This window comes from Mustela lutreola, chromosome 1 (genome assembly GCF_030435805.1).
Source record: "Mustela lutreola isolate mMusLut2 chromosome 1, mMusLut2.pri, whole genome shotgun sequence".
NCBI lineage: Eukaryota > Metazoa > Chordata > Mammalia > Carnivora > Mustelidae > Mustela > Mustela lutreola.
Window position 1 is genome coordinate 235,622,514 of NC_081290.1, and position 12,392 is coordinate 235,634,905.

At 40.0% G+C, this 12,392-nt stretch overlaps 1 protein-coding gene across 1 annotated transcript; it reads right to left on the bottom strand.

Annotated features, from left to right (window-relative positions):
- Positions 1–680: 680 nt before the first annotated feature.
- On the bottom strand, positions 681–1,619 carry LOC131836490 (olfactory receptor 52H1-like). Its single transcript, XM_059181991.1, has one exon. The coding sequence runs from the start codon at positions 1,617–1,619 to the stop codon at positions 681–683; it is 939 nt and encodes a 312-aa protein (XP_059037974.1).
- Between the last annotated feature and the right edge of the window lie 10,773 nt (positions 1,620–12,392).

Consider the following 12,392-nt stretch of genomic DNA (forward strand, 5'->3'; position numbering starts at 1 on the left):
GTGACTCCCTCTGACCCAATTATAACCATGCTAAGTTTGAAGAAAGAATGAATCATACAAACAAAGATACATGGTTAGCAGTAGCTGACATCTCTTTGAAGATATGAAGAGACTTGCACCCCCAGTTCTTCCAAATGCCCAGGTTTCAATCCCACATCTTAGTCTGTACCTATTTCTCCTTCTTATTGACCACAGGAAGTTAGGATTATCTTTATGTTTGATTCTTAGGAGACTCTGGCCACTCACATCTCATTTGGCTTTTTCAAGATTGAGTGAAAAATGAACATTAGGTTCCTGATTGTCTTCATCCTTTGTCCAAAGTAAATGCCTGATGTCTTACATTTCATGATTATTTTCCATTCATTTATATGATAAACATTCCTTATGCATCTATGACATGCCATGACCCTTGTTCAATGTTGTCTAGAAATGAATTGGAGTAACAAAATATACTCATATATACTATTTTCTATGCTCACATTTATTTATTTATTTATTTTGCAATGGAAATACCTGATTAGATTATCTGCCTGAAATAACAAAGAAGGAGAACCATAGCTCTGATTAATAAGGAACTTTTTCATCTGTCCCTTCTCTGGACCCTTGGCCACGGATTCATTCTCTAACCTAATATACACTAAGAACTTTCCCCTACCCACTCAAACTTTAGAACTTTAACACTAGCAACCCTGGGGAAAGAGCAAAAGAATGACTTTGTCCCGGATTTGCTTGGTCTTTACTCCGTAGACAATAGGATTGAGTGCAGGTGGGATGACTATATAGAGGTTGGCAAAGAGGATGTGAAAAGTATGAGGGACATTATGCCCAAAGCGATGGGCAAGGATGGAGAAGAATGCTGGTATATAGAACATGAGGATGACACAGACATGGGAACCACAGGTGCCAAGGGCCTTCTGGCGGGCATCCCGGGAGGGGAGACGGAAGACCGCACAGAGGATGAGGATGTAGGAGACAGCAATGAGAACCACATCTGAGATGACCGTCATGATGGGAACACAAAAGCCATACCAGATGTTGATGGAGATGTCCGCACAGGCAAGCCGGGCAACACCTATGTGCTCACAGTATGTGTGTGGGATGATGTGTGTCCTGCAGAACGGTAAACGATTTACAAGGAAAACACATGGAACAAAAACACAGAAACTTCTGAAGGAAATTCCCACAACAATTTTGATAATCAACTTGGGGGTCAGAATAGTGTTGTATCTCAGGGGGAAGCAGATGGCCACATAGCGATCAAATGCCATGGCCAGGAGTATAGCTGAGTCCAAGACAAAGCTGTAGTGCAGAAAGAATAATTGCGTGAGGCAACCAGGAAAACTTATTTTCTGGGGACCAAGCCAGAAGATGGTAAGAGTTTTGGGGACACATGTGGTAGACAATATCAGGTCTGTCATGGCCAGCATGGAAAGGAAAAAGAACATGGGTGCATGAAGACTCCGCTCCACAGCAATGAGGTAGAGAAGGATACTGTTGCCCACAATGGCCACGAGATAGATAAAACAGAAGGGGATGCTGATCCAGGCATGGTACTGCTCAAGGCCAGGGATGCCCAAAAGGGTGAAGTCTTCTGTGTGGTAGCTACTCAGGTTGTACATGGCCAGTGTGGTCTGAAGAATAGCTTCTATATCTGAAAAACAAATTGTGTATAATGAACCTGAGTAAATTGTATTGTAATTCTTCCTCCACCTTCTCCTTTGGGCCAGGTCTCCTCCTTCCTGTCTGCTAAGAGTGAACCTCCTAGTGTTAGTAAAAGCTATGCTCATTTCTTCAAGAAAGATTCCTTAGACACAATATTCTGGTAGTAGTCACTTGGTGTTTCTGGAATTTTCTTCATACTGTTCAAAATGTTATTTCCATTTTAGAGATAAATGTCCCTTGGATCAATGTAATTCCTTGCTATACCGATGTGAGTAGAGAAAACCACAATCTAACCATATACAGAGAAAGAAACTAAGAAAAGTGGGGTACGATGGGAAAATAAGGAGATAATTAACCATGACAGACTCCTACTGGAGGCTAGGCTTTACACAGTATCATCTCACTTAGAATAACTTAGGTAAGTATTTTCATCCTCCTCATTTATTTCTTATTGTTTTGCTATAGACTCTAACACTGTGACATAACCTTACCCGAGATCTCATCTTGCATAACAGACACAGCCAAGATCATTCCAGTCCACAGCTAATCCTCCTTTAAGCTGTCGTGCCCTACCAGGTGATTTCTCGGGAGACGACACACTGTTAGATGCCAAGCACTGAGAAGAGGCCTGGGATATAGGGGAGTCAGTATGGAAAACCTAACTCTCGAACAGCAGTGTGTCCAGCACACTAACATATGTGGGATTTGCAGACCAGAATGTTCTTTGAGATTGATGTTTGGTGCCTCACCATGGAGAATAATATGGAAAATGGATGTGGCACTCAGCCTACAGCCCCCTCTTAGCACTGAATGAGGAATATGAAAGTGCACCCTTGACTATTACAGGGGGACCCCTAGTGGAAGAAATATAGAATTGATGCATTCTAAATCCCAGGCCAAGTCAAAAGGAAAAAAGCAAACCCCTAAAACAAAACTAATATTTTTGGAAACCTTCAGTACACTATACAAGTCTAAAACTCTTTAAATGAAATCACTTCTATAATCCTCTTAAAAACCCTACAAGACAGGTAATAACGTCGTTTACATTTCGAAGATACAGAAACGGACGGAGGCTCAGAGAAGTTACGTGACCTGCCGAAGGCCACATGACAAGCAAATGTTAGAGCTGGGAATAAAGCCTGAGGACTATGTTCATGGACTCTCGTGTGTTAAAGGAAATTCTCTATAGAGTGTATGGCAAATGGAAGATACATGATATCTGTAGAGCAGAAGATATAAAATTAAGTCACATGAAGAAAACATAGACAAAAAAAAAAAAAAGAAAACATAGACAAATCCCTTATGAACCTACAGACAAAGGCTGTGTGTGCAATCTACAACCACAAACGCAATGACAACACAAACACATAGGATGCAGATGCAGAGAACAAGTTGGTGATCGACAGAGGTGGAGGAGGGGGTTAGTGTAATGGGTAAAGTTGGTCAAATGCACAAAATTCCAGTTATAAAATAAATAAATGAGTCCTGGGAATAGAATTACAGCATGGTGACTCAGGTTAATAATAATATATTCTGTTTTTGAAACTTGCTAAAAGAATAGATCTTCAAAATTCTCAACACACAAAAAAATTGCAACTATGCATAGTGATACATATAACTAGACATACCATGGTAATCGTTTCACAACAGGTTTAACATCCTTGTCAGACGCCTACCCCAAACTTTTCCCTCGAAGTATAATAACATCATCTCTTTAAAAAAAGATTATTTATTTATTTATTTGACAGAGAGAAAGAGAGAGAGAGAGAGAGAGAGATCACAAGTAGGCAGAGAGGCAGACAAAGAGAAAGGGGGAAGCAGGCTCCCTGCTGAGCAGAGAGCCCAATGCAGGGCTCAATCCCAGGACCCTGAGATCATGACCTGAGCCAAAGGCAGAGGCTGAATCCACTGAGCCACCCAGATGCCCTTGATAACATCATCTTGAATATATTTATTTTGTTCCTGAAAGGTCAGGTACCCAATTCTAGGACTCTGTCTTGAAGAACTGTAACTTAGAATTCTCTGGCCTCATTAATCACACATTTACACATGCTAACTGTGTATCTGTTCAGGGTTCAGTGATTACTAATTTGTTCCTCAGCAACCTTGAGCTCTCCAGAGTATTGACTTTTTCACTACTTTTCATTCACTATCCTGGTGTCATTGCATTCCTCTTTTCTAGGTTAAATTCTGATTGATCATGTTAACCACTCTCTTATGCATATTTTGCTTGTCCTTGCTCCACTGACCTCCCATAATGTATGTTTGCAAAACTCAACTCCTAGATTCACCAACCTAATAAGTCCTTCAGATCAAGATGGAAGGCACTTAACTAGGTATATTTGTGTCTCCATAATTTCATGATCATTAATTTTAAGCTTAACCACAATACTGCCCAATGACTTAACAACATGATCTTTTCAGCTCAGTGTCCCTGGATAACTTTTTTCTTGCTTTTCTCCAAGCATATCCACCAATCCCAACTCCCTTTTTCTCAACAGATAATTTCATTTTACTTAACACAAAAATTTGAAGACATTGTATATGAAATCATGTAACACAGTCATCACATCTACATGTATATGTATATACACATAGACACACACACACATATATATGTACTCTGCTTTTTTCTTCTTGTTATAATTGGGAAAAATATCCCTTTTGTATCCTGGCCCCAAAAGCAACCCATTCTCTCTCAAATCTTCCCAATATTCATTACCATTTATTCACATTCTTGTCTTTGTCTTCAATCTATGCTTTTACATTTTGTACTCTTTCAACATTTAAACAATTAGAATGGCTCGAGTATTTTCTAGTAGGAATTACACAGAAACAATTATATTCTCTCATCATAGCTAGATACATAGTTCTCTACACCACATACATGCTTCTCATGTGCTACTTACACTTTAACCCATGCTAATCTCATTTCTATCCTCACCTTTCCACCAAAGCAGTTTTTGCTAACACTACTAATCAAGTCCATGTCCCATCTAAGTCCTTGCTGAACTTTTAACCAGCATCTGACATTATTCACTACCCTCCACCCATCTTGAAACATCCTGTCAAGGTCTTACCACAACACTTTGGGTTTTTCTTCACCCTAACTAACATCTCATATCATCTTTCACCTGTCCTTCCTATTCTATGTATCTTACGGCCCAGGGTTCCTCAAAGCTATGCTTGAAGCTCCCTATTCTTCTCTTCACACTTTTTTTTTTTTTTAATTTAGATCATCAACCCCTAAGATCCCAATTAATAGCTATATGTGACATCTCCCAGTGTTTTACGTCTTCCTTACAAATTACAAGACACATATTTTCAACTCCTTTCTGGATATCCTCTTATGGATCTCAAATGTAATTTTTCAACAATAAAATCAAATAAAATCAAATCAACAAAATAAAAAAAAATCAAATCAACAATAAAATCAAACTCCCTCACATATCATCACTAAACTTTTGACCCATACTGCATCCAATAATTCAGGGAATATAAGTATCATGGACTCAATAGAGGTACACAGCTAAAGCCTCTCATCTTCCCAGTCCAGGACTGTTTCCTCTCCTGGAAGTCCTGCCTTGTTTCTCACTCAATAACAACTTTCTTCTGGGCAGGAAAAGCTACTCTGCCACGCACACAGCTCATCTGACGTGGGTTTCCACTCCCACTCTGAGGGGGTCCTCCTTCTGACTCCATTCACACATGCACATCTTCTTCCAGGCATGAGTCACAGGGGGCCCGTGAGGGCACACAGACCTGCATGATCCAGCCACAGACTGAGACTCACCTCCCTCCATCTGCCACCTCCTCCACAGGTTCCAAGCCAGAGCCCATTCCTCCCTCTCCCTGCCCTCTTGATCCTTCTCACAGTGCTTCGTTCTCCTCAGAGTGGCTCACAGACTGTGTCCTGCCTAAGGGGCTTGAGGGACAAGTATTTCCTCCAAGAAGAGCAGAACAAGGAACATTAAATGCAGCTGGAAGCAGTGACACAGAAGGAAGGCAGAGAGGGGGAGTCAAGAACTGAACTCTGGCAGCAAGTGTTCAGTCCCAGCTCTGCAATATGATTTGGAGGGAATCGAATGAGCCCTTTGGCCCTTGGTTTAGTCAGAATTCATGATCCCCCTCCCTGTAGAGGAGGTGGGAGTGAGAGGGAAGCCAGGAACAATGTTCTAGTTTTCCTTGTTTCCTTGTACTACCCCTCAGCATAATGGTTAGGCTCTAGAGCGGGCTCCGAGGCCACATTAACTAGGTTCAGACGCTCATTCTGCCACATACAAGCTGTGGGACTTTGCAGAGGAGTCTCAGCTCCTCTATGCCTTTATTTCCTAAATTGGGGAAAAGGAATATTGTGAGGATAAATGAATGAAAAAAATTTTGTAAGGTTAAATAAAATAACATATGTAAAGTAATTCTGGAACTTCAGGACAAGATGGTAGAGTAGGAAGATTCTGAGTCCACCTCGTAGAGCCATAGCCCCAGATACACCCATATCAGTTTAACCAACCCAGAAAATGATCCAAAGTCATGTGGAACAGGCTCTCCACAATAATTGTTAAGAGGAGACCACTTCAAAGGCATTTTTTGGACTAAAGTATATGACTTGAAATATGAAATGATTTTTTCATAAAAAAACGATGAAAAATGAATAATGAATAACGAATAAATCAATTCTGCCTAAAACACGGCCAAAATCCAAAGCATATTAAATAGAATTGTTCTTGTTACTATAATTTTAACGTTTGTAGTATTCCTGAAATTAGTCCTATTGAGACCTTTTTGATTTCATCCTTAGTTCTCATTTCATAATGTGATCAATCATCCTGAAATATATCTTTAAAAAAAAAAAAAAAACAGAAGAGATAGAGACTTAAACAAATGATGTTTGAAAGCAGAATGGTCTTGAGTTTGGGAAAACCAAATGGCTAAAAGTAAGACTGAAAGATTTAAATTAGATCCGATTAGATCGAACTAGGAACTTTCTTTGCCAATGGAGCCAAGAAAAGCAGGTTGAATACAAGACTGGTCCAAATAAAACCGAGAACGTGTTGGTGGTGTCCTTTAATCTCTGTTCCTAGTCCTCAATCTGTACCTTCCATGTTTTTCTGACCCAGAAACAGTGATAAGGGAGTAGACATATCAGACCCAGTTCTCAAACCAAGCAGTTGTACTGGCCTTCCAACACAGGCTCTCCTTGGCACCCCAAAATTGTTCTCTATAAAAGAGAGGGAGCTAACTCTTTCTAGCATGACAAAAAGGCATTCTGAAGCATGCCCTTGGGGATTGGCACTACTAGCAGGACCTTCAATGCTGGGATCACTATGAGATAAATCTAGGTAGGACATAGGGGGGGAGAGCTCTTCAGGAGCCCAAGACCCTGTCTAAGATGTGACTGATCTTGGCTGAGGAATTCCTGTTGCCAGTGGGCCAGGAGATCTCACCTTGTGCTGGGGAGGTGGGATTAAAGATGAAGAAGGGGCGTTCAGCCTCCATCTACGCAGGGCTGCTCCAGTCCCTGCTGCTCCAGCTTGTCCATTCAGTAGCACCTGGGGATTCCAAAGGTGCTTCCGGGGCAGGCCTGGGGAGAGCAGGTGTGGGTGGGAAGGATTTATGTGTCTCTTCTCTGGCCATCAGGGCATGGACCCTGTGTCCCTGGTTGGATCAAGAACCTGCGAGTCACAGCTGTGCACATTAATGAGAGATTAGCAGAGGTCTGTAGTCATTTCCACTGACTCTCCTGGTCCCCTCAGGTTTCCATGCCTGATGCACTCAGATACTCAGATTCCGGGAAAGGAAGACACACAGCAGGAAGGTCTCAGCAGAACCCCTGGGAGGGGCACAACACTCGCAGATAGAGACTTGCTTCATGCTCCACAAAGAACAAACCCAGTTGCCCCCTAGACATGGACAGTCTCACTGCTTAGCATTATTTCTGCCCCTTAGGCTGATAAGCAGGCAAAGCAGCATGGTGGGAAAAGCCTGGGCTGTTGAATTGGGCAGACATGGGGTTGAATAGGTTCCACGACTACACACACTAGAGCAAGTGTCTTATTCTTCTGACCCAGTTTCGTCCCCCCCCCCTTTCTACAATGACGATTTGTGGACAGAGAGGTGGTGGGAAGACTAGAGCAGCATGCTCCATGAAGACATGGAGCACCAGCACGGTGCCTGAGCTTGGGAGAGTAACACAACATTACTCAAGGTTTTGTTGCTTGCAGAGTCAGCTTGAGGACAAACTCTGGCTTTCTGAGATGCCTGCTGGCCCACAAAGGTGCAGCAGATGAACCCTCGTAGTGGACATTTAGTTTCACAACTCTCCCCTTTCTCGAAAATGCTTTCCTTTCCATGTAGAGGGCATAAGAGGATGTGGTAACACCAGATATTTCAAAATATGTCCTCCATGTTTTGTATTTGTTTTTAGACCTCGTTTGAAAGAGCTGTTTTGTGTTTACACTGTCACAGAATAAACTTACAGTTTACAAAAAACAACAAAATCCTTATAATATTGTTATCCTTCGTTTTAATATTCTATAATAGTCCAATAACCTCTTTTCCTGTCCAGCCTTTCCCTCGTGGAGTGTGTGTGGATGCACTGGAACTGGAGGGTGTGAGAGCAGTTGCTGAGATACGGCCCAGAGACACAAACAACAAGACCGCTCTGCAAACATGACCATTTACTCCTACGAGTTCTAAGTGAGGAATCCATCCTGCACTGCTGTTTGTGGGAGTTCTTGACTAGGCAGGCTGCCCATTTTACAAAGACCATATCACATACACAAGCCATACATAAGCCAACTCCCAGAACAAATAAAGCTGGCAAGTATTTTTATTTCTCTATGTAATATAATTGTTTATAGTAAATGCCAATAATGTACACTTTTAAGAAACAGTATGTATATTTCTGCAAGTCTTTCATTTGCTTCCTCTGCTTAATCCCATAATACTTATTATAATGTATTTTATGTCTTTGAATACAATCATAGATATGAGATTGTGAGTTTTGTGGTTATTTAAAATTTTATTTTTTTAGGAATTTATTTTATTCTACAAAAGCCTTAATATATAATTTTGGAGGAAAAAAAAAAACCTTGCCCTTGCCCTTTGATAGTTTTCTAGAGGCCTCTCTCTATATAGGTCCCTATACAAGTATACCTACCTTCGTGATTCAGTGGTCTTCTTCAGAAGAAGAAATTAGAGTGATGGTTTGATGGATCTTGACTTATTCTTGGATGTGGCATCCCAGGTTTACACTTGGAAATAGTAAGAGCGCAACATGAATACACATTCATATCACATTCTTGAATTTGGCACTACTGGAAATAATGCTTACATTTGTATATTAATTTGTCTGACTCATGCCTATCCTTAGTTACTTTCCAAGAGGAAGTAAAGAATGTGTGATAAATTACTAACTTTCATTTGACAACAATAGCATCATGCTATGAAATAGTTTACAAGCCTTGTCTACTGATATTCTAACCAGCTTCTTAAATCCACCAAAGACAGTTTATGAGTCCTCCTATTTGTCACTGTCCAACCCCTACAACTCCCCTGGGAAATGCCATCATCACTATGGATGATTCTTCCATCAACCTACAGATCAGACTTAACAGATTTTTTAAACACATGTTTTCTTGCTTAGGCTCAGGCAATCCCCTCTGGCTGACAGGTCCTGTTCCTTATTCTTTTTTTTTTTTTTTAAGATTTTATTTATTTATTTGAGAGAGAATGAGTGAATGAGAGAGCATGAGAGGGGAGAAAGTCAGAAGGAGAAGCAGACTCCCCATGGAATTGGGAACCTGATGCGGAACTCAATCCTGGGACTTGGGATAACCTGTTCCTTTATTCTTAAGGCTCAACAACCTTGTGTTCTTCTACATCATCACAGAAATTAACTTTGCCAGAAACTTTCCTTGCATCTGGGGAATTGTTGGGTGTGCTTCTTTTGTGCTTCCTTAACATCCTATTCTACTCAATGCAATGCATAAGATTAGCGAGCAAAGTATCTATGTAGGTAATATGTTCTTTTGCCAACCTATAAGCTTTTTGATTATAAGCAGCATGGGTAGTGTTTGCTACATATCAGTACTGTCAATTTCTATGCATTTTTCCCCTATAACCTCTACTTCGTGAATGTTACTGAACTGAAATTATGACCTATAAATCACTGAACATTTACTTTAATTTTTTAATTTAATTTTATTGTTTTCAGTGTTCCAAGATTCATTGTTTATGCACCACACCCAGGGCTCAATGCAATACGTGCCCTCCTTAATACCCACCCCCCACCCCCCACCACCCTCTCCTCCAAAACCCTCAAGTTTGTTTTTCAGAGTCCACAGTCTATCATGGTTTGTCTCCCTCTCCGATTTCCCCCAACTCACTTCTCCTCTCCATCTCCCAATGTCCCACTTGTTATTCCTTGTGCTCCACAAATAAGTGAAACCATATGATAATTGACTCTCTCTGCTTGGCTTACTTCACTCAGCATCATCTCCTTCAGTCCTGTCCATGTTGATACAAAAGTTGGGTATTCATCCTTTCTGATGGAAGCGGAATATTCCTTTGTGTATATGGACCATATCTTCTCTATCCATTCATCTGTTAAAGGGCATGTTGGTTCTTTCCACAGTTTGGCAACCGTGGCCATTGCTGCTATGAACATTGGGGTGCATATAGCCCTTCTTTTCACTATATCTCCATGTTTGGGTTAAATACCCAGTAGTGCAATTACAGGGTCAGAGGGTAGCTCTATTGTTAATTTCTTAAGGAATCTCCACACTGTTTTCCTAAGTGGCTGCACCAACTTGCATTCCCACCAACCGTGTAAGACGGTTCCCTTTCTCCACATCCTCTCCAACACTTGTTGTTTACTGTCTTGTTTTTGTTTGTTTGTTTGTTTTTAGCCATTCTAAGTGGTATAAGGTGGTATCTCAATGTGGTTTTGATTTGAGTCTCCCTGATGTCTAGTGATGATGAACATTTTTTCATGTGTCTATTAGCCATTTGCATGTTTTCTTTGGAGAAGTATCTGTTCATGTCTTCGCAAACTCAAACTCAACACACAAAAAACAGATAATCACATTAAAAAATGCACGTATATTTTAAAACAAGTTCAAAATGACAGGTGCAAGGCATAAAATCTCCAACTTTCTTCTTTCTTCCAAGAGAAACATTGTAAACCCATTCCGTTCCTTATTTTTTATAAAACCTACATTATTCTCCTGAACACAATAAATAGATCTAGTTATCATTGGCTTATAAAATAAAACACGTGTACAATCAAGTCTAGGTATACAATGCAAACGTCTGGCTAATATGGGATGATGGAGTGAGTAGCACTAAAATCTAAGAGACACCAAATGAAATCACACACATTTAAATAATGGTGACATATAGAAGAGAGGGTTCAGAGGGTTTAGAGACACATTAATGGATCCCTATTTGCAGGATACAGCTCTAAATTATGAGGATGAAAAGGTAAGACCCTTTAATTTCTCTAATGGAATGGTTTTAATATCTCATAGTTAATATAAAGGAGAGAAATTTGCAAAAGAAAAATATACAGACAACTTATATGTTGTCTTACTTATATGTGATAAAGTTAATGCTGATATTTGTGTAACTATTTTCTTTTAAATCCAACTACAACATGGAATGTCACCATGGTCTAACGAGTACAGAACTTTTGCAGCCAGTCTCATCAAAAAGAGCCATGGCAGCTGGGGGCACTAGATTTGACCTTGAGAGAAGAGAAACACCAGGCTTAATCTGTTTTCAACTTCTATAAACACTGAGGTGGAGGGGGATTTTTATTTTATTTTCCTATTTACGTATTTATTTAAAATCAATGTTTAACATATACTGTATTATTAGTTTAGGGTTAGAATTTAGTGATTCATCATTTGCATATAACACCCAGTGCTCATTACATCAAGTGCCTTCCTTAATGTCCATCGCTTAACCCAAACCATCCTCCACCAACCTTCAGTCTGTTTCCTATAGTCCCTTCTCTGTTATGGTTTGCCTCCCTCTCTATTTTCATCTTCTTTTATTTTTCTTTCCTTTACTTTATGTCCATCTCTCTCGTTTATTAAATTCCACAAATGAGTGAAATCATATGATATTTATATTTCTCTTATGGACTTATTTCACTTAGCATAACACCCTCCAGTGGAAGAGGGATTTTATATGACAATGATGAGCTCAGAGTTAAACATGCTGATGAGATTCTCTTCCCAGATGAGAATGGCAGTGATAAGTAGTAGAATATTAACCTAACAACTAACATTAGATTAGTATTTTACAATATGCTAAGCACAGGATCTACATTATTTGTTTAATCCTAATACTGGCCCTAGTAGTTAGGAATGCAGACACTAGGATTTATCAGAAAGATCATATAGGAACATGAGGATATAGAGTTATAAGCAAAGAGGCCATAAGTCACAGAAATAAATGAACCCCCCCTTGGAGAGGAATGGCAGAAATAGAACAAATAAATGGGCCAAAGAAAAAGGGTAGGAGAAAGTGAACACTGTGCAGAAGACAATTGCTGCTTGTGTTACTTGTTCTAGGAGTCATTCCTGCATGTTGGTGAACATGGGTTTGACTTACTACCACAATGAAATGAGGAAATACCTATCAATTACCTCAGAATATATTTACTTAGGTTCCTTCGATAAACTTTTAAAAATATTGGCCCTTGGTTGTTCCATGTTCTCAGC

What these genes read in the sequence shown, in the direction of transcription:
- LOC131836490 (XM_059181991.1), bottom strand. Translation starts at nt 1,619, where the DNA reads ATGTACAACCTGAGTAGCTACCACACAGAAGACTTCACCCTTTTGGGC.